This window comes from Perca flavescens, chromosome 17 (genome assembly GCF_004354835.1).
Source record: "Perca flavescens isolate YP-PL-M2 chromosome 17, PFLA_1.0, whole genome shotgun sequence".
Classification (NCBI taxonomy): Eukaryota; Metazoa; Chordata; class Actinopteri; order Perciformes; family Percidae; genus Perca; species Perca flavescens.
In genome coordinates this window covers 34,511,337-34,538,855 of record NC_041347.1, presented here as the reverse complement: position 1 = coordinate 34,538,855, position 27,519 = coordinate 34,511,337, and the positions used below count along the sequence as shown (strand labels likewise).

The 27,519-nt window shown below is 42.3% G+C and overlaps 1 protein-coding gene across 2 annotated transcripts in view; it reads right to left on the bottom strand.

Annotated features, from left to right (window-relative positions):
• eml4 (EMAP like 4) overlaps positions 1-25,670 on the bottom strand; it is a 38,771-nt gene extending 13,101 nt beyond the window's left edge. Inside the window, exons 1-14 of one of the 2 annotated variants that reach the window (XM_028603236.1) lie at positions 25,370-25,670; positions 22,389-22,571; positions 19,532-19,655; positions 14,929-15,108; positions 11,919-12,059; positions 11,279-11,304; positions 11,138-11,173; positions 5,781-5,904; positions 4,021-4,170; positions 3,863-3,932; positions 3,129-3,239; positions 2,937-3,032; positions 2,029-2,163; positions 1,672-1,804 (exon numbers count right to left, since the gene is read on the bottom strand). In XM_028603236.1, coding sequence (XP_028459037.1) covers positions 1,672-1,804; positions 2,029-2,163; positions 2,937-3,032; positions 3,129-3,239; positions 3,863-3,932; positions 4,021-4,170; positions 5,781-5,904; positions 11,138-11,173; positions 11,279-11,304; positions 11,919-12,059; positions 14,929-15,108; positions 19,532-19,655; positions 22,389-22,571; positions 25,370-25,394 — 1,534 coding nt within the window. In that variant the 5' untranslated portion in view covers positions 25,395-25,670. The remainder of the gene's footprint in view (positions 1-1,671; positions 1,805-2,028; positions 2,164-2,936; positions 3,033-3,128; positions 3,240-3,862; positions 3,933-4,020; positions 4,171-5,780; positions 5,905-11,137; positions 11,174-11,278; positions 11,305-11,918; positions 12,060-14,928; positions 15,109-19,531; positions 19,656-22,388; positions 22,572-25,369) is intronic. The other variant, XM_028603237.1, reaches the window with a different exon arrangement.
• Between the last annotated feature and the right edge of the window lie 1,849 nt (positions 25,671-27,519).

Below are 27,519 nucleotides of genomic sequence, written 5' to 3'. Positions count from 1 at the left end.
CAGTCTGTAGCTATCCACTTCACTATGGGCCTACAGTCTGTATCTATCTACTTCACTATGGGCCTACAGTCTGTAGCTATCTACTTCACTATGGGCCTACAGTCTGTAGCTATCTACTTCACTATGGGCCTACAGTCTGTATCTATCTACTTCACTATGGGCCTACAGTCTGTAGCTATCTACTTCACTATGGGCCTACAGTCTGTATCTATCTACTTCACTATGGGCCTACAGTCTGTATCTATCTACTTCACTATGGGCCTACAGTCTGTATCTATCTACTTCACTATGGGCCTACAGTCTGTATCTATCTACTTCACTATGGGCCTACAGTCTGTATCTATCTACTTCACTATGGGCCTACAGTCTGTAGCTATCTACTTCACTATGGGCCTACAGTCTGTAGCTATCCACTTCACTATGGGCCTACAGTCTGTAGCTATCTACTTCACTATGGGCCTACAGTCTGTAGCTATCCACTTCACTATGGGCCTACAGTCTGTATCTATCTACTTCACTATGGGCCTACAGTCTGTATCTATCTACTTCACTATGGGCCTACAGTCTGTATCTATCTACTTCACTATGGGCCTACAGTCTGTATCTATCTACTTCACTATGGGCCTACAGTCTGTAGCTATCTACTTCACTATGGGCCTACAGTCTGTAGCTATCTACTTCACTATGGGCCTACAGTCTGTAGCTATCTACTTCACTATGGGCCTACAGTCTGTAGCTATCTACTTCACTATGGGCCTACAGTCTGTAGCTATCTACTTCACTATGGGCCTACAGTCTGTAGCTATCTACTTCACTATGGGCCTACAGTCTGTAGCTATCTACTTCACTATGGCATCTGTTTATCTCTACTTCTCCCACACGCTACAGCTAACGTAGTCTGTCGATGCACCACTGTTTGTTTTGTTGAATGATTTGCTGGTATCAACTGTGTGTATTTCATTTAGGTGATATTTCAGACTGGAAGTACTCCGGCAATAAGAAAATTCAACTTTGCAATGGATACAAATAACTTTGGTTCTGTCTACTGCGCCGTCTGGAAGAACTTTAAAATGAAAATGGCATTGTAGAAAGTTCTGTCCCCTTCTCCATGTTTGTTGGTTTGCTTATCCGACAATTATTTTCTTTTCCGGTTCCTGTAAGCGTGGCAGCAGTCAGCAACAGACTTTTACAAAATAAAAGCCTGTGAGCAACAGACCTTTACAAAATAAAAGCATGTGAGCAACAGACTTTAACAATAATAAAAGAAATAATAAAAACTGCATTAATGTGCGATAAAATAATTGTTGATGTTAATTAATTAATGAGTTAACGCGATAACGCGTTAACTTGCCCAGCCCTAATATTTATTTATATATTAGTGAGTGTTTTCCTCAACTCGGCCATATAACGGTAAATCAGTGTGGATTTCAAACCAGAGAAAATAAGCATTTACCAGGTAATGTTACCTGAATTTAATAAAAACATTATTAATATCTTTGTGAAGTTTAGGAATGAGAACCAGCTCCCAGTCTGGGTCGGGCAGACACCGTGCCCACATTTCAGAGTAAACTTAAAACTCTCCTCTTGGCTGCCGACCAAGAGTCTGGTTCTGTCTGAGGTTTCTGTTTTTTTGTGATATTGTACAGTACCCCCCACCCCACCCCCCCTCACCTCGGGGGCCCTTTCCGGGGGTGTCGGCAGCACTCCTGGTCCAGACCAGCAGGATTCCTCCAGAGTCTCCAGTCAGGATGTCTCCAGAACTCAGGAAGGCCAGACACTGGACGAACTTCGGCTTCTCGTATTTCTGGTAAAAAAAAGTATTTAAATGTTGGCTGACTGAGTTTAGCCTTCAGGAGAACACAATAAAAACATAATGTCCACAATAATCATTAGCAGAGGAAATCAAAATTACCATTAAAATTGGATAAATTAAACAGCCCAAAACCTTTCTTGTTGTTAAGTTTGTTTAATATCTCTTTAAAATAAATCAAAATGTAAACCCAAAGAGCTTGAAGAAAGGTCGCTCACCCCGAAGATCCCCTGTTTGCGAGCCAGAGAGTTCCCAGTCCAGGTCCAGAAGAAGATGTGGGACTTCCCACAGGTGACGATGGTGTTCGGGTCGGTCGGGTGGAACTCGACGGCCAGGACGACCTCGTTAGTGGTCTGAAACACACCGGGACCAAACACTTTCACTCAGGCACAAACCAGAGACCAACCTTAACCAGTCAGAAAGAGAGAGGTGTTCACCTTGATCTCAGAGACCAACCTGAACCAGTCAGAAAGAGAGAGGTGTTCACCTTGATCTCAGAGACCAACCTGAACCAGTCAGAAAGAGAGGTGTTCACCTTGATCTCAGAGACCAACCTGAACCAGTCAGAAAGAGAGAGGTGTTCACCTTGATCTCAGAGACCAACCTGAACCAGTCAGAAAGAGAGAGGTGTTCACCTTGATCTCAGAGACCAACCTGAACCAGTCAGAAAGAGAGAGGTGTCTCACCTTGATCAGTCAGAGAGACCAACCTGAACCAGTCAACCTGAACCAGTCAGAAAGAGAGGTGTTCACCTTGATCTCAGAGACCAACCTGAACCAGTCAGAAAGAGAGAGGTGTTCACCTTGATCTCAGATCCAACCTCAGTCAGAAAGAGAAGGTGTTCCCTTGAACCAGAGACCAACCTGAACCAGTCAGAAGAGGATCTCAGAGACCAACCTGAACCAGTCAGAAAGAGAGGTGTTCACCTCGATCTCAGAGACCAACCTGAACCAGTCAGAAAGAGAGAGGTGTTCACCTCGATCTCAGAGACCAACCTGAACCAGTCAGAAAGAGAGAGGTGTTCACCTTGATCTCAGAGACCAACCTGAACCAGTCAGAAAGAGAGAGGTGTTCACCTTGATCTCAGAGACCAACCTGAACCAGTCAGAAAGAGAGAGGTGTTCACCTTGATCTCAGCAATCTTTGACTTCTTCTGCCAATCCCAAACAGTCAGCATGTGATCGTTACAGTCGTCGATAACGCTCAGGTGCTGCCCCGAGTCCTGGCAGACACACAGAGAGACAAGACGGGAGACATTAAGAGACACTCAGCAGTATGAACTACTACAGTTCCCATGATGCACCGAGGTGATACTCACAGCTTTGGAGAAAGCCAGCGAGCCAACGCCACGCTCAAACGTTCCCAACCCGACAACCTGCAGCGTGGAGAGACTGACGCTGTCCCAGACACGAACGTGAGGCTGCAGCGCCTGGAAACACACATAGATATTATATATATATATATATATATATTATAAAAAAGAGGACTGGAGTGACATCCACCCCAAAGGTTTGATTGGGTTCTGCAGCTATTTATCTGTTTATTACATTTTCATGTTTAAAAAGTATTAAAATGTACAATTTCAGAAGTAGAGATGTTCTGATATTATGTTTTCCTTCCTGGTACCGATCCGATACCAGCTTGTTATATATATTATTATGTCTAACAGCTGTATACTAATATCTCTGAATGGATGCAATATGATTTCTATATTTCTTTGTTGTTAAACCCTTTGTGAAACATGAACAAATAAACAATAAAAGGCCACAGAACTTTCTATTATTATCCAGTTGGACACCGAGTCATAACGGAAAAAAAACATCAATAAACTACTTCAAAGTAGATTTTTTTCTGGGCTAAATTACATGGGATCAGATCGGTGCGTAAACTCCAGGACTTGCTGATAACGATACCAGCGTTTTAGGCAGAATCAGTGGCTTTTCTGATACTAGTATTATCTCTACTCAGAAGTAAATGATTATGTGGAACACGGTGAAAGAACATTGTAATAAAGTCATAAAAACATGGTTCTTGTTTTGTGTTTGTCCCCACCCGTCCGTCTTTGTCCACTCCTGCGATTTGTCCCGTAGCAATGCGGATCTTATCTGGATGGATGGCCAGACTGTTGGAGACACAGAGAGATGATGTCACGGACAGAGCAGCCAATAGGAGCGCAGCAGCAGATGATTTGGATGCGGGTGTTTTCTCACCACTTGACACAGTCGGTGTGTCCGAGGTAATGTCTCTGGGTCCGCTCTTCGTAGTTAAACAGAGCCACGACCGAGGCGATGAAGTAGACGATTTCCCCCGTCGGAAGGAGGTAAACATTCGCTCGGCAGTCTCTGCCGCGGTAACCATAGCTACAGGAAGTCAAAGAAGCACCCGGAAAAATACCCAGATGTCTACTGAAGATCTACTGAAGAAAGATCTACTGAATATCTACTTAAGATGTACTAAATATCAAGCCAGATGTTGCAGTGTTTCCTCTATGTTGATTTGACCGTGGTGGCCCCCCACGGTATCAGAAATAGGGCTGCATTGTTAGATTGGATGTCGGAGAACGTTTTATTATTAAGATAATGTAATTAATAGTGGGTTTATTGTTATTTCCTACAGAATGCTTAGCCTATATGTCTAGATCCAAACAGGCTTATATAGTAACTCAAAAAATACAGTTCAATCACAACAGAGAATATGCCTCATTGTGTGTGTGAATAGAGGTGAATAAATATATTAGTTTGTGTTGCAGAAAAGTGTCAGTTCTGTTTCATGGGGGGAGGGGGAGGGGGGTGTTCGGACCTGCCCCCACTGCTAAAAGAAATCCTAAAGGAAACACTGTGTTGTAAACATGATAGTTTCCGAGGAAAGGAATCATCCTGTATACAGACCACATCCTGTTTTATATCTAACTGTTCTCCAACATATAATGTACAGAGTGAAGGATACACCCACTAATAGGAATTACTGTAATTGTTGAGGCTTTGGAAATTATAGAGTGTGGTAGACCTACCCTATCTGTAAAGTGTCTCGAGATAACTCTTGTTATGATTTGATACTATAAATAAAATTGAATTGAAATTGAATTAACATTAACCCTATCAGATTATGTTTAGTAGTATTTCTATATGAAGGATACACCAAATAACCCTATCAGATTATGTTTAGTAGTATTTCTATATGAAGGATACACCCACTAACACTAACCCTATCAGATGATGTTTAGTAGTATTTCTATATGAAGGCTACACCCACTAACAGTAACCCTATCAGATAATGTTTAGTAGTATTTCTATATGAAGGATACACCCACTAACACTAACCCTATCAGATGATGTTTAGTAGTATTTCTATATGAAGGATACACCCACTAACACTAACCCTATCAGATAATGTTTAGTAGTATTTCTATATGAAGGATACACCCACTAACAGTAACCCTATCAGATGTTTAGTAGTATTTCTATATGAAGGATACACCCACTAACAGTAACCCTATCAGATGTTTAGTAGTATTTCTATATGAAGGCTACACCCACTAACAGTAACCCTATCAGATGTTTAGTAGTATTTCTATATGAAGGATACACCCACTAACAGTAACCCTATCAGATGTTTAGTAGTATTTCTATATGAAGGATACACCCACTAACACTAACCCTATCAGATGTTTAGTAGTATTTCTATATGAAGGATACACCCACTAACACTAACCCTATCAGATGTTTAGTAGTATTTCTATATGAAGGATACACCCACTAACAGTAACCCTATCAGATGTTTAGTAGTATTTCTATATGAAGGATACACCCACTAACAGTAACCCTATCAGATGTTTAGTAGTATTTCTATATGAAGGATACACCCACTAACAGTAACCCTATCAGATGTTTAGTAGTATTTCTATATGAAGGATACACCCACTAACAGTAACCCTATCAGATGTTTAGTAGTATTTCTATATGAAGGATACACCCACTCCAGCTTGAGTCTTTCTGAAGGAAGTTCTGTCCGAACGTCGTCGTAGTTCTCCACGTCTGAAGGGATGAACATCGTGATTGGTCGCCCACGCATGAACATCTTAATGTGGTTCCCCTCTGAAACACATGTAGAACATCATAATGTGGTTCCCCTCTGAAAGACACATAGAACATCTTAATGTGGTTCCCCTCTGAAAGACACATAGAACATCTTAATGTGGTTCCCCTCTGAAACACACATAGAACATCTTAATGTGGTTCCCCTCTGAAACACACATAGAACATCTTAATGTGGTTCCCCTCTGAAACACACATAGAACATCTTAATGTGGTTCCCCTCTGAAACACACATAGAACACCTTAATGTGGTTCCCCTCTGAAACACACAAAGAACACCTTAATGTGGTTCCCCTCTGAAACATACATAGAACATCTTAATGTGGTTCCCCTCTGAAAGATACATAGAACATCTTAATGTGGTCCCCTCTGAAAGATACATAGAACATCTTAATGTGGTCCCCTCTGAAAGATACATAGAACATCTTAATGTGGTTCCCCTCTGAAAGACACATAGAACATCTTAATGTGGTTCTCCTCTGAAACACACATAGAACAACTTAATGTGGTTCCCCTCTGAAAGACACATAGAACATCTTAATGTGGTTCCCTCTGAAACACACAGAAACACTTAATGTGGTTCCCCTCTGAAACACACATAGAACATCTTAATGTGGTTCCCCTGAAAACACACATAGAACACCTTAATGTGGTTCCCCTGAAACACACATAGAACACCTTAATGTGGTTCCCCCCTCTGAAACACACAGAACAACACCTTAATGTGGTTCCCCTGAAACACACAGAACATCTTAATGTGGTTCACATAGAACATCTTAATGTGGTTCCCCACACATCTGAAACACACATAGAACATCTTAATGTGGTTCCCCTCTGAAACATACACATAGATCTTAATGTGGTTCCCCTGAAACACACATAGAAACCTTAATGTGGTTCCCCTGAAACACACATAGAACACCTTAATGTGGTTCCCCTGAAACATAATGTGGTTCCCCCTGAACACACATAGAACACTTAATGTGGTTCCCCTGAAACACACATAGAACATTAATGTGGTCCCCTCTGAAACACACTTAATGTGGTTCCCCTCTGAAACACACATAGAACAACTTAATGTGGTTCCCCTCTGAAACACACATAGAACAACTTAATGTGGTTCCCCTCTGAAACACACATAGAACAACTTAATGTGGTTCCCCTCTGAAACACACATAGAAACAACTTAATGGGTTTCCCTAGAACACATAGAACAACTTAATGTGGTTCCCCTCTGAAACACACATAGAACATCTTAATGTGGTTCCCTCTGAAACACACAGAAACATCTTAATGTGGTTCCCCTCTGAAACACTGAAACACACACACAGAACATCTTAATGTGGTTCCCCTCTGAAACACACATAGAACATCTTAATGTGGTTCCCCTGAAACACACATAGAACACCTTAATGTGGTTCCCCTGAAACACATAGAACACCTTAATGTAATGAACATGGTTTCCCCTCCACACAAAACACAGAGAACATCTTAATGTGGTTCCCCTGAAACACACATAGAACATCTTAATGTGGTTCCCCTCTGAAACCACCTTAATGTGAAACACACATAGAACACCTTAATGTGGTTCCCCCTGAAACACACATAGAACACCTTAATGTGGTTCCCCCCTGAAACACACATAGAACATCTTAATGTGGTTCCCCTCTGAAACACACATAGAACACCTTAATGTGGTTCCCCTCTGAAACACACATAGAACATCTTAATGTGGTTCCCCTCTGAAACACACATAGAACATCTTAATGTGGTTCCCTCTGAAACACACATAGAACACCTTAATGTGGTTCCCCCCTGACACACATAGAACACCTTAATGTGGTTCCCCCCTGAAACACAGAGAGAACACCTTAATGTGGTTCCCCTCTGAAACACACAGAACATCTTAATGTGGTTCCCCTCTGAAACATATAGAACATCTTAATGTGGTTCCCCTCTGAAACACACATAGAACACCTTAATGTGGTTCCCCTCTAAAACACACATAGAACACCTTAATGTGGTTCCCCCTGAAACACACATAGAACACCTTAATGTGGTTCCCCTCTGAAACACACATAGAACACCTTAATGTGGTTCCCCTGAAACATAGAACACAATGTGGTTCCCCTGATAGAACACCTTAATGTGGTTCCCCTGAAACACACATAGAACACCTTAATGTGGTTCCCCTCTGAAACACACATAGAACATCTTAATGTGGTTCCCCTGAAACACACATAAACAATGTGGTTCCCCTCTGAAACACACAGAACATCCCCTCTGAAACACACATAGAACAACCTTAATGTGGTTCCCCTGAAACACACATAGAACATCTTAATGGGTTCCCTCTGAAACACACACATAGAACAACTGTGGTTCCCTCTGAAACACACATAGAACACCTTAATGTGGTTCCCCTCTGAAACACACATAGAACACCTTAATGTGGTTCCCCTCTGAAACACACATAGAACAACTTAATGTGGTTCCCCTCTGAAACACACACACATAAACAACTTAATGGGTTCCCCTGAAAACACACATAGAACAACTTAATGTGGTTCCCCTCTGAAACACACACAGAACAACTTAATGTGGTTCCCCTCTGAAACACACACATAAACAACAATGTGGTTCCCCTCTGAAACACACAGAGAACACCTTAATGTGGTTCCCCTCTGAAACACACATAGAACACCTTAATGTGGTTCCCCTGAAACACACATGAAACACAATGTGGTTCCCCTAACACACACAGAACACCTTAATGTGGTTCCCCTGAAACACACAGAAAACATCTTAATGTGGTTCCCCTCTGAAACACACATAGAACATCTTAATGTGGTTCCCCAAACAAACACAGAACAACTTAATGTGGTTCCCCTCTGAAACACACATAGAACACCTTAATGTGGTTCCCTCTGAAACACACATAGAACACCTGAAACACACACAGAACACCTTAATGTGGTTCCCTGAAACACACATAAACACACATAGAACACTTAATGTGGTTCCCCTGAAACACACATAGAACACCTTAATGTGGTTCCCTGAAACACACATAGAACACCTTAATGAAAACACACATAGAACACCTTAATGTGGTTCCCCTGAAACACACATAGAACACAATGTGGTTCCCCTGAAACAACACAGAGAACATCTTAATGTGGTTCCCCTCTGAAACACAAACATAGAACACCTTAATGTGGTTCCCCTCTGAAACACACATGTGGTTCCCCTCTGAAACACACATAGAACACCTTAATGTGGTTCCCTCTGAAACACACAGAAACATCTTAATGTGGTTCCCCTCTGAAACACAGAGAACACCTTAATGTGGTTCCCTCTGAAACACACATAGAACACCTTAATGTGGTTCCCCACATAGAACACCTTAATGTGGTTCCCTCACCTTAATGTGGTTCCCTCTGAAACACACATAGAACACCTTAATGTGGTTCCCCTGAAACACACATAGAACACCTTAATGTGGAGAACACATCACCTTAATGTGGTTCCCCTCTGTGGTTCCCTGAAACAAACAGCACCTTAATGTGGTTCCCCTCTACAGAACACCTTAATGTGGTTCCCTCTTAAACACACATAGAACACCTTAAACCCTCTGAAACACATAGAACACCTTAATGTGGTTCCCTCTGAAACAGCAGCTATAGAACACCTTAAAAACACACATAGAACACCTTAATGTGGTTCCCCTCTGAAACACAGAGAACACCTTAATGTGGTTCCCCTCTGAAACACAGAGAACACCTTAATGTGGTTCCCCTCTGAAACACAGAGAACACCTTAATGTGGTTCCCCTCTGAAACACAGAGAACACCTTAATGTGGTTCCCCTCTGAAACACAGAGAACACAGAGAAACACCTTAATGTGGTTCCCCTCTGAAACACAGAGAACACCTTAATGTGGTTCCCCTCTGAAACACAGAGAACACCTTAATGTGGTTCCCTCTGAAACACAGAGAACACCTTAATGTGGTTCCCTAATGTGGTTCCCTCTGAAACACAGAGAACACCTTAATGTGGTTCCCCTCTGAAACACAGAGAACACCTTAATGTGGTTCCCCTCTGAAACACAGTGACAGAAACATGTTGGAGGAGAAAGAAAATGTAGATTGTCAAAGCAAAACAATAACGGCCACATCCCACCAGGCTCGTCTGCCCAGGTTTAGGACCTGTGGTCATTTAACTTAAAACAAACTTAAGGACAAACACGAGTCATGACATGGTGTGCTTCCTGGTAAGCCTTTTCGCAAGGGCTAAATAACAGAAAACCCGAACAGTTTGCGACCCTTAAAGTCAATGCTTGATTCGCCAACTCGACAGACTCATTCTGACTCCACATAAACATCTGCAGACATTACAAACACTCTACTGAGTCTTTACGGCACTTTATTTAATGCTTTGGACTCTACAGTTACACTAATCAAATCAATCAAAAATAATCAAAAAACTTCTTCATTCATTAATTTAGTTGAAAACACAAATGTAGTGATAGTGAGAGCATCATGTCCCAGATGTGTTTAACTTCCCTAATAAACTCTACATGTCCGGCCCCTGATGTGATTCTTATTTTACAGTTTCTTAGTGAAGTTGAGTTTGACAACCCTGCAGCTAGATCGGCGTTAACACGAGCAAACAGCGCACGCGTCAACGCCTGACTTTAACGGAGTATAGCGACACTTTCTACCGGGATTTAATTTAATTTTTTATTTTTACAGGAAAATTTTAAAAGCAACAATTATGTTACAATAAAACGGGCCTGGCTCAGTTTAAAAACTGGTTTACAGCAGGTTCCTGTTCTGCAGCAACATAGAACATCGAACATAACTTTGACACATCAACAGAAAACATCGTTATTGACTAGCCAGATAAAAACTAATTAAGACAAATACGAAAAAAAACGAGACTAAAAACAATACTTGAACAATCAATGTGTGACTATCAAGAAGAAACAGTATATATGACTTTTTGAAATATGTGATGGATGATAATGTTTGAATATGATGGGGAATGTCATTCCAAATGTTGGTGTAAATATTGATAAATCTCCAATAAATGTTTCTAAACCAAGAACTACACAACCGGACATGTTCCAGAAGCTATGTGGGGAGAAATTACCAACATTTACACCAAGACGCCTGAGCAGTATGCTCGTGTTGACACGACTAGCTGGCTCTGACGACTCTTCAGGACTTACCAGCTTGGCTGTTTTTCTCTCTTGTCGACATTTTGGCTGAAAGTTTGAGACAAAGACACAAAGGAAAAGAACATGATGATGATGATGATGACGATGCATATGTTACGTTCATGATGAAGAGGAGGATTAATGTGTATTTACCTTGACTGACAACTGGGTCTTTATGTCTGAAACAAGAGAAGAGACAATCATCATACAGTATATGCAGTGTGTGTGTGTGTGTGTGTGTGTGTCTGTGTAATAAAATTCAATTTTATTTATAGTATCAAATCATAACAAGAGTTATCTTGAGACACTTTACAGATAGAGTAGGTCTAGACCACACTATAAATTCCAAAACCCCAACAATTCCAGTAATTCCCTCAAGAGCCAGCATTAGCAGTGGCTGTAGCGACAGTGGCGAGGAGAAACTCCCTTTTAGGAAGAAACCTCGGCAGACCCAGACTCTTGGTAGGAGGTGTCTGACGGGCCGGTTTGGGGTGTGATGAACAGTGGTGATAATAGTCATATTAGAGATAATGGAACAGTGACTTCAAAGGTAGTCGTGGAAGTTCATGTCGTGTGTGTGTGTGTGTGTGTGTGTGTGTGTGTGTGTGTGTGTGTGTGTGTGTGTCTGTCCGTCTCTCTCTGTGTGTGTGTGTGTGTTTGTGTGTCTGTGTGTCTGTCTGCCTGTGTCTGTGTCTGTGTGTCTGTATCTCTCTGTGTCTGGGTGTGTCTATGTATGTCTCTGTGTGTGTGTGTGTGTGTGTGTGTGTGTGTGTGTGTGTGTGTGTGTGTGTACCTGTTGGCATTCTTCACCACCTTGGCGAGCAGCTTGGATGTTGACGCAGCTTTCACAAGTTTGTTCCTGTTTTCCTCTGAAGTGTCGAAGTTGCTGCTCTGAGAACGCTCCATCCCTGAGGAACGCTTCACACTGTTTCCTCTGAGACACACACACACACACACACACACACACACACACACACACAGTCAGTATCAAAGCTGTAACACTGCAGAAACTCAGAGATTAGAGAGCTGGGACACTGCAGAAACTCAGAGGATAAAGAGCTGGGACACTGCAGAAACTCAGAGGATAGAGACCTGGGACACTGCAGAAACTCAGAGGATAAAGAGCTGGGACACTGCAGAAACTCAGAGGTTAGAGAGAGCTGGGACTCTGCAGAAACTCAGAGGTTAGAGAGCTGGGACTCTGCAGAAACTCAGAGGATAGAGAGCTGGGACACTGCAGAAACTCAGAGGTTAGAGAGAGCTGGGACTCTGCAGAAACTCAGGTTAGAGAGAGCTGGGACTCTGCAGAAACTCAGAGGTTAGAGAGAGCTGGGACTCTGCAGAAACTCAGAGGTTAGAGAGAGCTGGGACTCTGCAGAAACTCAGAGGTTAGAGAGAGCTGGGACCCTGCAGAAACTCAGAGGATAGAGAGCTGGGACTCTGCAGAAACTCAGAGGTTAGAGAGAGCTGGGACTCTGCAGAAACTCAGAGGTTAGAGAGAGCTGGGACTCTGCAGAAACTCAGAGGTTAGAGAGAGCTGGGACTCTGCAGAAACTCAGAGGTTAGAGAGAGCTGGGACTCTGCAGAAACTCAGAGGATAGAGAGCTGGGACCCTGCAGAAACTCAGAGGATAGAGAGCTGGGACTCTGCAGAAACTCAGAGGTTAGAGAGAGCTGGGACTCTGCAGAAACTCAGAGGTTAGAGAGAGCTGGGACTCTGCAGAAACTCAGAGGTTAGAGAGAGCTGGGACTCTGCAGAAACTCAGAGGTTAGAGAGAGCTGGGACTCTGCAGAAACTCAGAGGATAGAGAGCTGGGACTCTGCAGAAACTCAGAGGTTAGAGAGAGCTGGGACTCTGCAGAAACTCAGAGGATAGAGAGCTGGGACTCTGCAGAAACTCAGAGGTTAGAGAGAGCTGGGACTCTGCAGAAACTCAAGGCCCAGGCTGCAGAAAGAGCAGAACAGGTTAGTAGCTCGGACCAAAAGACGTGCTGCCTGAGCTTTCTACCAGCAGAGAGTTTCTGCAGAAGGAACAGTTAGTGTGAATAAAACACACACAGCCGGAGAAGGGGGGGGGGGGGACAGTGAACTCTGAAGCCGCCTACACATGATCAGAGGTAAACCTCGAGGCCCTGCAGGTAAACTTCATCATTGCTTCAGGCTTTGGTTGTGCTTTGAAAGTTCTTCTGCAATTAGGTCAAAGTTAAGATAATTTTAACTTTGAGCGCAGCGCTCGGCTGTGATTCTGAGTGCTGTGCGACACCAGGTGTAGGTCTTCCTCCTGGTGTCCCACCACTCTCCTCAGAGGACAAACCAGGGGCAAGTCTTCCTCCTGGTGTCCCACCACTCTCCTCAGAGGAGAAACCAGGGCAAGTCTTCCTCCTGGTGTCCCACCACTCTCCTCAGAGGAGACACCAGGTGTAGGTCTTCCTCCTGGTGTCCCACCACTCTCCTCAGAGGAGACACCAGGTGTAGGTCTTCCTCCTGGTGTCCCCACCACTCTCCTCAGAGGAGACACCAGGGGCAAGTCTTCCTCCTGGTGTCCCCACCACTCTCCTCAGAGGAGACACCAGGTGTAGGTCTTCCTCCTGGTGTCCCACCACTCTCCTCAGAGGAGACACCAGGTGTAGGTCTTCCTCCTGGTGTCCCACCACCTCCTCAGGGAGACACCAGGTGTAGGTCTTCCTCCTGGTGTCCCACCACTCTCCTCAGAGGAGACACCAGGTGTAGGTCTTCCTCCTGGTGTCCCCACCACTCTCCTCAGAGGAGACACCAGGGGCAAGGCTTCCTCCTGGTGTCCCCACCACTCTCCTCAGAGGAGACACCAGGAGACACCCTCTGTCGCTCCGAAACGGACGTACAAATATCACACTTTCTCTGTAGTTTACAGTTAGCTAGCTACCGTAAATGTAGGCTACTTTTAAAATGCCATATTTTCCCTCTGGGCTCACCAAAACGGACATAAAGCATATTAACCATTCACTGCACGTGATCGCTAGTAAACATATTACACTTGCTCTGCTAGTCTTTTGTTAGCTAGCTAGCTTTTAGTGCATTTAAAATGTCTAAAGCGAAGCAGATTTTTCAGTTTTTCAAGAATCTGTTTAGGAATCAAAATCGTTTTAAAAGTACCGGTTTGGCATCGGAATCGTAAAAATCCAAACGATACCCAACCCTACTGCCAGAGGAGACACCAGGGGCAAGTCTTCCTCCTGGTGTCCCCACCACTCTCCTCAGAGGAGACACCAGGGGCAAGTCTTCCTCCTGGTGTCCCCACCACTCTCCTCAGAGGAGACACCAGGGGCAAGTCTTCCTCCTGGTGTCCCCACCACTCTCCTCAGAGGAGACACCAGGTGTAGGTCTTCCTCTTGGTGTCCCAACCACTCTCCTCAGAGGAGACACCAGGTGTAGGTCTTCCTACTGGTGTCCCACCACTCTCCTCAGAGGAGACACCAGGGGCAAGTCTTCCTCCTGGTGTCCCCACCACTCTCCTCAGAGGGAGACACCAGGTGTAGGTCTTCCTCTTGGTGTCCCAACCACTCTCCTCAGAGGAGACACCAGGTGTAGGTCTTCCTACTGGTGTCCCACCACTCTCCTCAGAGGAGACACCAGGGGCAAGTCTTCCTCCTGGTGTCCCACCACTCTCCTCAGAGGAAAACTTTCACTGCCAGGTAGGGTTGGGTACCGAAACACGGTTCCACTATGGAACCGGTTTACCAGAGGAGACACCAGGGGGTTTAACTGCAGTTCATGTGTAGACGGCCTAAAACCCTGAAACCCTGAGACTCCAGGAGAGGTGAGAACCTTTTGGGGGGGGCGTGGCCTTTACTGCTGTCAGCGGACGGAGCTGGTCTCTGTTGCTGGGGGGTTAGGGGGAGGGGGGAGGAAGGGGAGAGGGGCGGGTCCCTAGGGCGAGAAAGCTCCTCCCCCTCCCGGATCTCCTCCATCGGAGAGCTGCTGACCTCATTCTTCCTGTCCGCTCCGCTGGAGAAAAAAAACACCAGAACCGTCAGAGAACAACGTACTGACTCTGCTCTTTATGTTCTATGTTCTACTGCCTCTATGTTCTACACTAAAATATGTTCTAAAGCCTCTATGTTCTACTGTCTCTACGTTCTACAGTCTCGATGTTCTACACTAAAATATGTTCTAATGTCTCTATGTTCTACTGTCTCTCTACTGTCTCTATGTTATACTCTAAATTATGTTCCACAGTCTCCATGTTCTACTGTCTCTACGTTCTACAGTCTCTATGTTCTACAGTCTCTATGTTCTACACTAAAATATGTTCTAAAGCCTCTATGTTCTACTGTCTCTATGTTCTACAGTCTATGTTCTACTGCCTCTATGTTCTACTGTCTACGTTCTACAGTCTCTTTGTTCTACACTAAAATATGTTCTAAAGCCTCTATGTTCTAGTCTCTATGTTCTACTGTCTCTATGTTCTACAGCCTCTATGTTCTACTGTCTCTATGTTCTACTCTAAAATATGTTCTACTGTCTATGTTCTACTGTCTATGTTCTACTGTCTATGTTCTACTGTCTATATTCTACTCTAAAATATGTTCTACTGTCTCTATGTTCTACACTAAAATATGTTCTACTGTCTCTATGTTTTACTGTCTCTATGTTCTATTGTCTCTATGTTCTACTGCCTCTATGTCCTACTGTCTCTATGTTCTACTGTCTCTATGTTCTACTGTATCTATGTTCTACTGCATCTATGTTCTACACTATAATATGTTCTACTGTCTCTATGTCCTACTGTCTCTATGTTCTACTGCATCTATGTTCTACAGTCTCTATGTTCTACTGTCTCTATGTTCTAATCTAAAATATGTTCTTGTCTCTATGTTCTACTGTCTCTATTTTCTACTGCATCTATGTTCTACTGTCTCTATGTTCTAATCTAAAATATGTTCTTGTCTCTATGTTCTACTGTCTCTATTTTCTACTGCATCTATGTTCTACTGTCTCTATGTTCTATACTAAAATATGTTCTACTATCTCTATGTTCTACTGTCTCTATGTTCTACTGTCTCTATGTTCTATTGTCTCTATGTTCTACTGCCTCTATGTTCTACTGCCTCTATGTTCTACTGCCTCTATGTCTTACTGTCTCTATGTTCTACTGTCTCTATATTCTAATCTAAAATATGTTCTACTGTCTCTATGTTCTACTGTCTCTATGTTCTATTGTCTCTATGTTCTACTGCCTCTATGTCCTACTGTCTCTATGTTCTACTGTCTCTATGTTCTACTGCATCTATGTTCTACTGTCTCTATGTTCTACTGTCTCTATGTTCTACTGCCTCTATGTTCTACTGTCTCTATGTCCTACTGTCTCTATGTTCTACTGCATCTATGTTCTACAGTCTCTATATTCTACTGTCTCTATGTTCTAATCTAAAATATGTTCTTGTCTCTATGTTCTACTTTCTCTATGTTCTACTGCATCTATGTTCTATTGTCTCTATGTTCTATACTAAAATATGTTCTATTATCTCTATGTTCTATTGTCTCTATGTTCTACTGCCTCTATGTTCTACTGTCTCTATGTCTTACTGTCTATGTTCTACAGTCTCTATGTTCTAATCTAAAATATGTTCTACTGTCTCTATGTTCTACTGCATCTATGTTCTACTGCATCTATGTTCTACTGTCTCTATGTTCTACTGTCTCTATGTTCTACACTAAAATATGTTCTACTGTCTCTATGTCCTACTGTCTCTATGTTCTACTGTCTCTATGTCCTACTGTCTCTATGTTCTACTGTCTCTATGTTCTACTGTCTCTATGTCCTACTGTCTCTATGTTCTACTGTCTCTATGTTCTACACTAAAATATGTCCTACTGTCTCTATGTTCTGCTGTCTCTATGTTCTACTGTCTCTATGTTCTACTGTCTCTATGTTCTACTGTATCTATGTTCTACTTCATCTATGTTCTACACTATAATATGTTCTACTGTCTCTATGTTCTACTGTCTCTATGTTCTACTGCATCTATGTTCTACTGTCTCTATGTTCTACTGTCTCTGTTCTACTCTCTCTATGTTCTACTGTCTCTATGTTCTATTGTCTCTATGTTCTACTGTCTCTATGTTCTACTGTCTCTATGTTCTATCTCTATGTCTCTACTGTCTCTATGTTCTACTGTCTCTATGTTCTACTCTCTCTATGTTCTCCACTGTCTCTATGTTCTACTGTCTCTATGTTCTATTGTTTCTATGTTCTACTGCCTCTATGTCCTACTGTCTCTATGTTCTACTGTCTCTATGTCTTACTGTCTCTATGTTCTACTGTCTCTATGTTCTACTGTCTCTATGTTCTACTGTCTCTATGTTCTACTGTCTCTATGTTCTACTGTCTCTATGTTCTACTGCATCCTGTTCTATATCCTACTGTCTCTATGTTCTACTGTCTCTAATATGTTCTTGTCTCTATGTTCTACTGTCTCTATGTTCTACTGCTCTATGTTCTACTGTCTCTATGTTCTACTGTCTCTATGTTCTACTGTCTCTATGTTCTACTGCCTCTATGTTCTACAGTCTCTATATTCTACAGTCTCTATGTTCTAATCTAAAATATGTTCTACTGTCTCTATGTTCTACTGCATCTATGTTCTACTGTCTCTATGTTCTACTGTCTCTATGTTCTACACTAAAATATGTTCTACTGTCTCTATGTCCTACTGTCTCTATGTTCTACTGTCTCTATGTCCTACTGTCTCTATGTTCTACTGTCTCTATGTTCTACTGTCTCTATGTCCTACTGTCTCTATGTTCTACTGTCTCTATGTTCTACACTAAAATATGTTCTACTGTCTCTATGTTCTGCTGTCTCTATGTTCTACTGTCTCTATGTTCTACTGTCTCTATGTTCTACTGCCTCTATGCTCTACTGCCTCTATGCTCTACTGCCTCTATGCTCTACTGCCTCTATGCTCTACAGTCTCTATGTTTTACTGCCACTATGTTCTACTATCTCTATGTCCTACTGTCTCTATGTTCTAATGTCTCTATATTCTACACTAAAATATGTTCTACTGTCTCTATGTTCTATTGTCTCTAGGTTTACTGCCTCTATGTTCTACTGCCTCTATGCTCTACTGTCTCTATGTCCTACTGTCTCTATGTTCTACTGTCTCTATGTTTCTATTTCTACTGTACTACTGTGATCCAAACCACCAAAATCCATCTGAGAGCGCTGGCTGCTGATCTTCCTCTCTGCTCCACTGAGGTTTAGATCAGATCTGCAGATCAAACAGCTGATTCATGATTAAATCAGATTTGTCAGAACAAACTGCTGAGTCATGATTAGGTGAGATCTGCAGACAATCTGGAGGAAACAGCTGTGGAGAAGAATCCCTGACAAGTAACAGATCAGCAGCACCACAATATCTGCAGACGCAGACTTTTCCTCACGTAGAACTTTAAATAAAACGCAGATTGTTACCAAATATTCACCCATCAGGCAGAATATTATATATAAATATTAGGGCTGTCAATCGATTAAAAAAAATTAACTAATTAATTGCACAATTTGCTGTAATTAATCGTGATTAATCGCTTTTTTTAAATTGAGACTAAAGCTTATAATAATGGATATTTAAATGCTAAATCGCTTAACTTTGCAAATATGAAGAAAAAAACCAAACAAGGAAAGGTTCTGCTAAGTTCATAATGTTTAATATCTTTCAGAACAACAGCAGCAACAGTTTGGCTTATTTAGTCCTGCTGAAGGCTGCTGAAACGGCTAGAAACTGTCCCCGTCCCCGGCTGCTGTCGCCTGCTCTCGTCTACTTTACAGGCGAGGAGCAGTTCATCTCCAACGAGCCAAGAGTTCAGTCGGAGGGGGGGGCAGTTGGGACTCACCCGGAAATGGCGAGTGGAATGAGGTGACTAGAGTCTCTCAAAATCTGACGAAAATCTTCTAAACTGACCTTTGTTGAGCTGAAATGAAGACAGATTCAGCAACTGCATCACGGCCTATTTCTCTCTTAAAATGTTTTCAGAAACATGTTTCAGTGAACTATTTTAGTACAATATGAGATCGTATTCTGAACGGCCGCCATGACAGTCTGGCTTTGGATTTCCGGAGAAAACAAACCCATGTGACGCGTTCGTCCAATCAGCTGCCGGTTTTCATTACTTGGGCAACAATACAGAGTAGCGCCGCCTGCTGTTATGGAGACGTATTACGTTTCTCAGCCGCCTCATGAAGTAAACAAACACAGCTGCGTTAATTTCGTTAATTTTTTTAACGAGTTAAATATTAAAAAATTAACGCGTTAATTTTGACAGCCCTAATAAATATATATATATATATATATATATATATATATATATATATATGTGTGTGTGTGTGTGTGTGTGTGTGTGTGTGTGTGTGTGTGTGTGTGTTTACCTCTTGGCGGCTGAGGACAGTGTTCCCTTCCTGGTGACTGAGGTGGACTCTCTCTTGCGTGCTGGTGTGGCTCCGTTAGAGATGCAGGACATGGAGTAGGCCTCACGCAGAGAGGCTCCGCCCCCTGAGACACAGAAAACATGTTGCCATGATAACACCATCACACAACAGACTCATGTGAAATCTCAGCAAGGTTTTATCAGCGATGGATTCTGGTGATTTGATCCATGAAAACGTTGGATTTAGATCTGTCTGCGGTTTGTTTTGTTTTTTTGGGGCTTTATTAGACAGTGACAGTGGACAGACAGGAAAATTGGAGAGAGAGGGGATGACACGCAGCAAAGGGCCGCAGGTCGGACTCAAACCCTCAGCCTACATGGGGCCCGGGCTGTGGTGTTAATGGAAGACGAATGAATGTCTATTATCAGGTTTAAATGGAGACGATGTGTCCATTATCAGGTATTAATGGACGATGTGTCCATTATCATGTATTAATGGACGATGTGTCCATTATCAGGTATTAATGGAGACGAGATGTCCGTTATCAGGTATTAATACAAGACGAGGTGTCCATTATCAGGTGTTAATAGACGATGAGTCCATTATCAGGTATTAAGGGACGATGTGTCCATTATCAGGTATCAATGGAAGACGATGTGTCCATTATCAGGTGTTAATAGAAGACAAGGTGTCCATTATCAGGTATTAATCAATCAAAAAATCAATCAAAATTTATTTATATAGCACTTTACAAAACCAGCAGGTATCCAAAGTGCTTAACATCAGAAACACATGTCATAAAATAGAAATAATGAACATAGAAAACAGTAAAATCTCATTCTAACAACATTACTGATCTGTTTGTCAAATTTCATGCTGCAATCAAAAGTAACCCCCAAGTTTTTGACAGATGACCTAGTGTAGCATGCCAGAGCTCCCAGATTCAAAGCTGGACCATCTTGCGTGGCTGAAGCACTGAAAATAATACACTCCGTTTTATCTTCATTCAATTTAAGAAAGTTTTCTGATATAATAATATCAGCGATACAACTAAGCAGGGAATGTAGTGCAACACTGTCATTAGCTTTCATAGGCAAATAGATTTGCAAATCATCTGCATAACAATGAAATGACAGGTTATGCTTTCTTATAATAGCCCCTAAAGGCAACATGTATAAAGAAAACAGAATGGGGCAAAGAATTGAGCCCTGGGGTACCGCACATTAATGGAGATGATGCGTCCATTACCAGGTATTAATAGAAGACGAGGTGTCTATTATCAGGTATTAATGGAGATGATGTGTCCATTATCAGGTATTAATGGACGATGTGTCCATTATCAGGTTTTAATGGAAGACGATGTGTCCATTATCAGGTGTTAATAGAAGACAAGGTGTCTATTATCAGGTATTAATGGAGATGATGTGTCCATTATCAGGTATTAATGGACGATGTGTCCATTATCAGGTGTTAATAGAAAACAATGTGTCTATTATCAGGTGTTAATAGAAAACAAGGTGTCTATTATCAGGTGTTAATAGAAGACGAGGTGTCTATTATCAGGTGTTAATAGAAGACGAGGTGTCTATTATCATCTGTTAATAGAAGACGAGGTGTCCATTATCAGGTGTTAATAGAAGACGAGGTGTCCATTATCAGGTATTAATAGAAGACAAGGTGTCTATTATCAGGTGTTAATAGAAGACGAGGTGTCCATTATCAGGTGTTAATAGAAGACGATGTGTCTATTATCAGGTGTTAATAGAAAACGAGGTGTCTATTATCAGGTATTAATAGAAGACAAGGTGTTCATTATCAGGTGTTAATAGAAGACGAGGTGTCCATTATCAGGTATTAATAGAAGACAAGGTGTCTATTATCAGGTGTTAATAGAAGACGAGGTGTCCATTATCAGGTATTAATAGAAGACGATGTGTCTATTATCAGGTGTTAATAGAAGACGAGGTGTCCATTATCAGGTATTAATAGAAGACGAGGTGTCCATTATCAGGTATTAATAGAAGACAAGGTGTCCATTATCAGGTGTTAATGGACAACGGTGAGGCGTGGACCGTCTGACGCCAAAGTCCATTTATACCTGACAACGGACACCCCAAAGGGTTAGGGTTAACCCCCAATCAGAATCCAGTATCCACCCAGACCATGGTATAATGGAAGATACTGGAGGACATTACTAGCCTGATAAACCAGGTCTGGAAACTCCCGATTGGCAGGGCTCAATCTGAGGGGCGGGATAAACAGTTGTCTTTCAAACTCCCTCTGCACCAATAGGATAGCTCTACAACCAACCAGGGCAACGAAGAAGGTAGAGGAACTAGTTGATAAATTAAACTTTAAACTCCCAATACATCTTCCTTTTTAAGAATGACTTCAGAGCTGTTCTTTGTTCTTTTCTCAAAGAGAAGCTAAACCTCAAGTCTTCCAGAAGACCTCTGTTCACCAGCAGCAGCAGCCATAAGCCCCGCCAACCCACTCTATACACGATGTGATTGGCCTGACCAGAGTTTGGTTTTTCCAGCTCGCAAGCCAACGGAGAGTTTCTAGACCCCCCGGCTGCAAATTAAATTTGCTGCCGCTAGGCTGGTCTGGATTTCTAGGCTAGGACATTACATCACAGAAGCAGAAATACCGGATTTCTGCAGGACTTTTTCTGTTCAAGAGTTCAAAGGTTAAATTAATCCAAATAAAAACCATACAGACCCAGAGTTAATATTACCAATCATATTCATAACCTTTCTCCAGACGGATCAGAGACAGAGGAATCAGACAAGCGTCCCTCAGGGACAGAGGAATCGTGCCAGCGTCTCCCAGGGACAGAGGAATCGTGCCAGCGTACCTTTGCCTGTGGGCTGTTTCTTGGCGGCGGCGGCGGAGACTTCGGAGGCGGCGAGGCGCCGGAGGACGTCCGCCAGCGCCGCCTTCATCACCGTCAACTCGTCCTCCTGCTGCTGGACACGGAGCTCCAGAGACGAGAGACGATCGTTAACATCGGAGACACTCGCTCCAGACATGCTGTCATCTGCAGAGAGACAGACAGGTTAGAACATCTGGAGAGAGACAGACAGGTTAGAACATCTGGGGAGAGAGAGACAGACAGGTTAGAACATCTGGGGAGAGACAGACAGGTTAGAACATCTGGGGAGAGAGAGACAGACAGGTTAGAACATCTGGACATACTGTCATCTACAGAGACACTAGAACATCTGGACATACTGTCATCTACAGAGACACTAGAACATCTGGACATACTGTCATCTATAGACACTAGAACATCTGGATATACTGTCATCTACAGACACTAGAACATCTGGACATACTGTCATCTACAGAGACACTAGAACATCTGGACATACCGTCATCTACAGAGACACTAGAACATCTGGACATACTGTCATCTACAGACACTAGAACATCTGGATATACTGTCATCTACAGACACTAGAACATCTGGACATACTGTCATCTACAGAGACACTAGAACATCTGGACATACTGTCATCTACAGAGACAATAGAACATCTGGAAATACTGTCATCTACAGAAACACTAGAACATCTGGACATACTGTCATCTACAGACACTAGAACATCTGGACATACTGTCATCTACAGAGACACTAGAACATCTGGACATACTGTCATCTACAGAGACAATAGAACATCTGGAAATACTGTCATCTACAGACACTAGAACATCTGGACATACTGTCATCTACAGAGACACTAGAACATCTGGACATACTGTTATCTACAGAGACACTAGCACATCTGGACATACGGTCATCTACAGAGACTAGAACATCTGGACATACTGTCATCTACAGAGACACTAGAACATCTGGACATACTGTCATCTACAGAGACTAGAACATCTGGACATACTGTCATCTACAGACACTAGAACATCTGGACATACTGTCATCTACAGAGACTAGAACATCTGGACATACTGTTATCTACAGAGACACTAGCACATCTGGACATACTGTCATCTACAGAGACACTAGCACATCTGGACATACTGTCATCTACAGAGACTAGAACATCTGGACATACTGTCATCTACAGAGACACTAGAACATCTGGACATACTGTCATCTACAGAGACTAGCACATCTGGACATACTGTCATCTACAGAGACACTAGGACACATCTACAGACATACTGTCATCTACAGAGACTAGAACATCTGGACATCTACAGAGACACTAGAACATCTGGACATACTGTCATCTACAGAGACACTAGAACATCTGGACATACTGTCATCTACAGATACTGTCATCACAGAGACTAGAACATCTGGACATACTGTCATCTACAGAAACACTAGAACATCTGACATACTGTCATCACACTAGAACATCTGGACATACTGTCATCTACAGAGACACTAGAACATCTGGACATACTGTCATCTACAGAGACACTAGAACATCTGGACATACTGTCATCTACAGAGACACTAGAACATCTGGACATACTGTCATCTACAGACACTAGAACATCTGGACATACTGTCATCTACAAAAACACTAGAACATCTGGACATACTGTCATCTACAGACACTCATCTGGACATACTGACACTAGAACATAGCACATCTGGACATACTGTCATCTACAGACACTAGAACATCTGGACATACTGTCATCTACAGAGACACTAGCACATCTGGACATACTGTCATGTACAACATTGAAAAAAGTGAGAGAGAGAAAAATAGAACGTAGAAGAACTCAGGAAGTTATTAAAGACTAACTGAAGAGGGTCACATGTCTTCAGTTAGAGTCTTAAGCAGCTCTGATTGGCTGTCTGTCCAGGTGAGCTGTGATTGGCTGCTACAGGAAGTGGTTACAACTGGCGGAAACTGAAGCTTAAAAAGTGCAACAAGTTTATTTTATATTTATATGATATATGATGATTTTAATGGTTATTTAATGTTATTTACTGCAGTTGGCTCTGACTACTTCCTGAAACAAACAGTGACTTTCTCTCACACTCACACACACACACACACACACACACACACACACACACACACACACACACACACACACACACACACACAGACAAGGTGTGAGCAGACAGGATGAATAAATAACCCATTTCCTTCTTTGTTCTTTAGATCAGAGTCCACAGACAGACAGACAGACAGACCGACAGAGAGACACACAGACAGACAGAGAGACACACACACACACACACACACACACACACACACACACACACACACACACACACACACACAGACAGACAGAGACAAACACACACACACACAGACAGACAGACAGACAGACAGACACAGACACACACACACACACAGACAGACAGACAGACAGACAGACAGAGACAAACACACACACACACACAGACACAGACACACACACACACACAGACAGACAGACAGACACAGACACACACACACACACACACACACACACACAGACATAGACACACAGACAGACACACACAGACAGACAGACAGACAGACAGACAGAGACAAACACACACACACACACACACACACACACACACACACACACACACACACACACAGACAGACAGACAGACAGACAGACAGACACACACACGTGTTTCAGTGGGCTGATCCGGGTCTTTTCCGGGTCTCTCCTGCGGGAGGATGTTGGTTTTGCTGCCCTGCAGCCGCCGGAGGGGCGGTGCAGAGTCTTTTTGATAAATACAGCAGTGACACGTGTAAAGCCGCCAGAGGCGCGTGCGGCTGTGCGCGTGCCGCCGCTGCACGGACAGGAGACCGGGGGGGTCTCTGGGGCGCGAGCGGCGCGTGCACTCACCTAAACTGCCGGTGAATCCGTCCATTTTCCGGGAGAAAAGCGGGAGTCCAGGCCGAGGCCTGCGGGAGGCTGAGCGCGCGCTGCGGGCCGCAGAGGGGGGGGGAGGCGAGCCGAGCCGAGCCGGGCCAGGTCAGACCCTGCTGCGCTGCCCAAGAGGCCGAAGATCCGCTGCTTTGTTCCGGCTGGAGACGCAGAAGGAGCTGCTGCTGGAGGATCCACCGCCGGGAGACACACACTCAGATCCGGGGACAGACACGACGGAGAGACGCTGACGCTGCGCATGCGCGGTGCAGACTCCGCCTGCTCCGGCAACGAGAGGGGGGCTGTTTACTCACTTATTAAAATCAGAATCAGAAAAGGTTTATTACCAAAAATAAGTTAGACATGAGGAGGAATCTGCCTTGTTGATTGGTGCAAACATCAACTAATATTAATAACTGTAATAACTATCAGATGGTAAAGTATTAATATTAATAACTGTAATAACTATCAGATGGTAAAGTATTAATATTAATAACTGTAATAACTATCGGATGATAAAGTATTAATATTAATAACTGTAATAACTATCAGATGGTAAAGTATTAATATTAATAACTGTAATAACTATCGGATGATAAAGTATTAATATTAATAACTGTAATAACTATCAGATGATAAAGTATTAATATTAATAACTGTAATAACTATCAGATGGTAAATTAATAACTGTAATAACTATCAGATGGTAAAGTTAATATTAATAACTGTAATAACTATCGGATGATAAAGTATTAATATTAATAACTGTAATAACTATCAGATGGTAAAGTATTAATATTAATAACTGTAATAAACTCTAACAAACCTGAAATCATATTAGTTCATTTAACAAAGATCAGCTGTTCAATATGACACAACTTAACATCAAAGTAACTACTATTTCAAAAGGTAATTCACACATTACAGTTCAGATGATTGTCTGTTAATTTCATTACAATCATCTAACTATTAATTGATACAACTACTCAAAATGATAAGTAACTGTTGCATTACTCTTAATACATAGTAGTATGTCTACTTTATTCATTCATTCATAACATGCATGAATGGAAAAAAAAGGAACAGGAAGAAGAAAATCTTATGGTACCTGTCACTTATTTGTGCACATCAAAAAAAACAAAAATAAAAAACAAAAAACAGCTGCTTCATGAGTAGATCAACCCCAATCCTCACCCCAAACACCAAAATGATCAGTACTACCTATCTTTACATTTAATCATCATCATTTTAAGTGTATTAGTCATCATTTTTCTTATAACATTCCTGTATTTTTTTCTTATACAAATTCTTAAATTTAAAAATAACTATCAGATGGTAAAGTATTAATATTAATAACTGTAATAACTATCAGATGGTAAAGTATTAATATTAATAACTAATAAATATCAGATGGAAAACTATTAATATTAATAATTGTAATAACTATCAGATGGTAAAGTATTAATATTAATAACTGTAATAACTATCAGATGGAAAAGTATTAATATTAATAACTGTAATAACTATCAGATGGTAATTTTGTGATGTTCTGTGTGAATTTAGTGTATTTCATGTATTTCTTATTTTCTCTTTGATATAACTGCTGCATATAATTATTTTAAATGTGAAGAGTTGTTTCTGAAAAGATGAAATAAATAAATAATAAAGCAGCAGCGCCCCCCGGTGGCCGAACACACACATTACCCCAAAACCCCCAAACCCCTGATCCCTGATCCCTGATCCCTGATCCCTGATCCCCAAACCCCTGATCCCTGATCCCTGATCCCCAAACCCCTGATCCCTGATCCCCAAACCCCTGATCCCCCTGATCCCTGATCCCCGATCCCCGATCCCGGGGTCCTGTTCCACAAAACCAAGATAAGGGATTAAGCTGGGATTTCCCAGTTATCCTGGATGAATTTAGCCTTGACTCAGTTTCACGAAAGCGGAGGCACATAAATCACCATGGAGATTTATTCTGTACAGCTAGCCTGCTCCCGACCAAGCTAACAGCCAGGCTAACAGCTAGCCGGCTCCCGACCAAGCTAACAGCCAGGCTAACAGCTAGCCTGCTCCAGACCAGGCTAACAGCCAGGATTTATTTAGTCCTGGAGCCTTTTATGTTCACT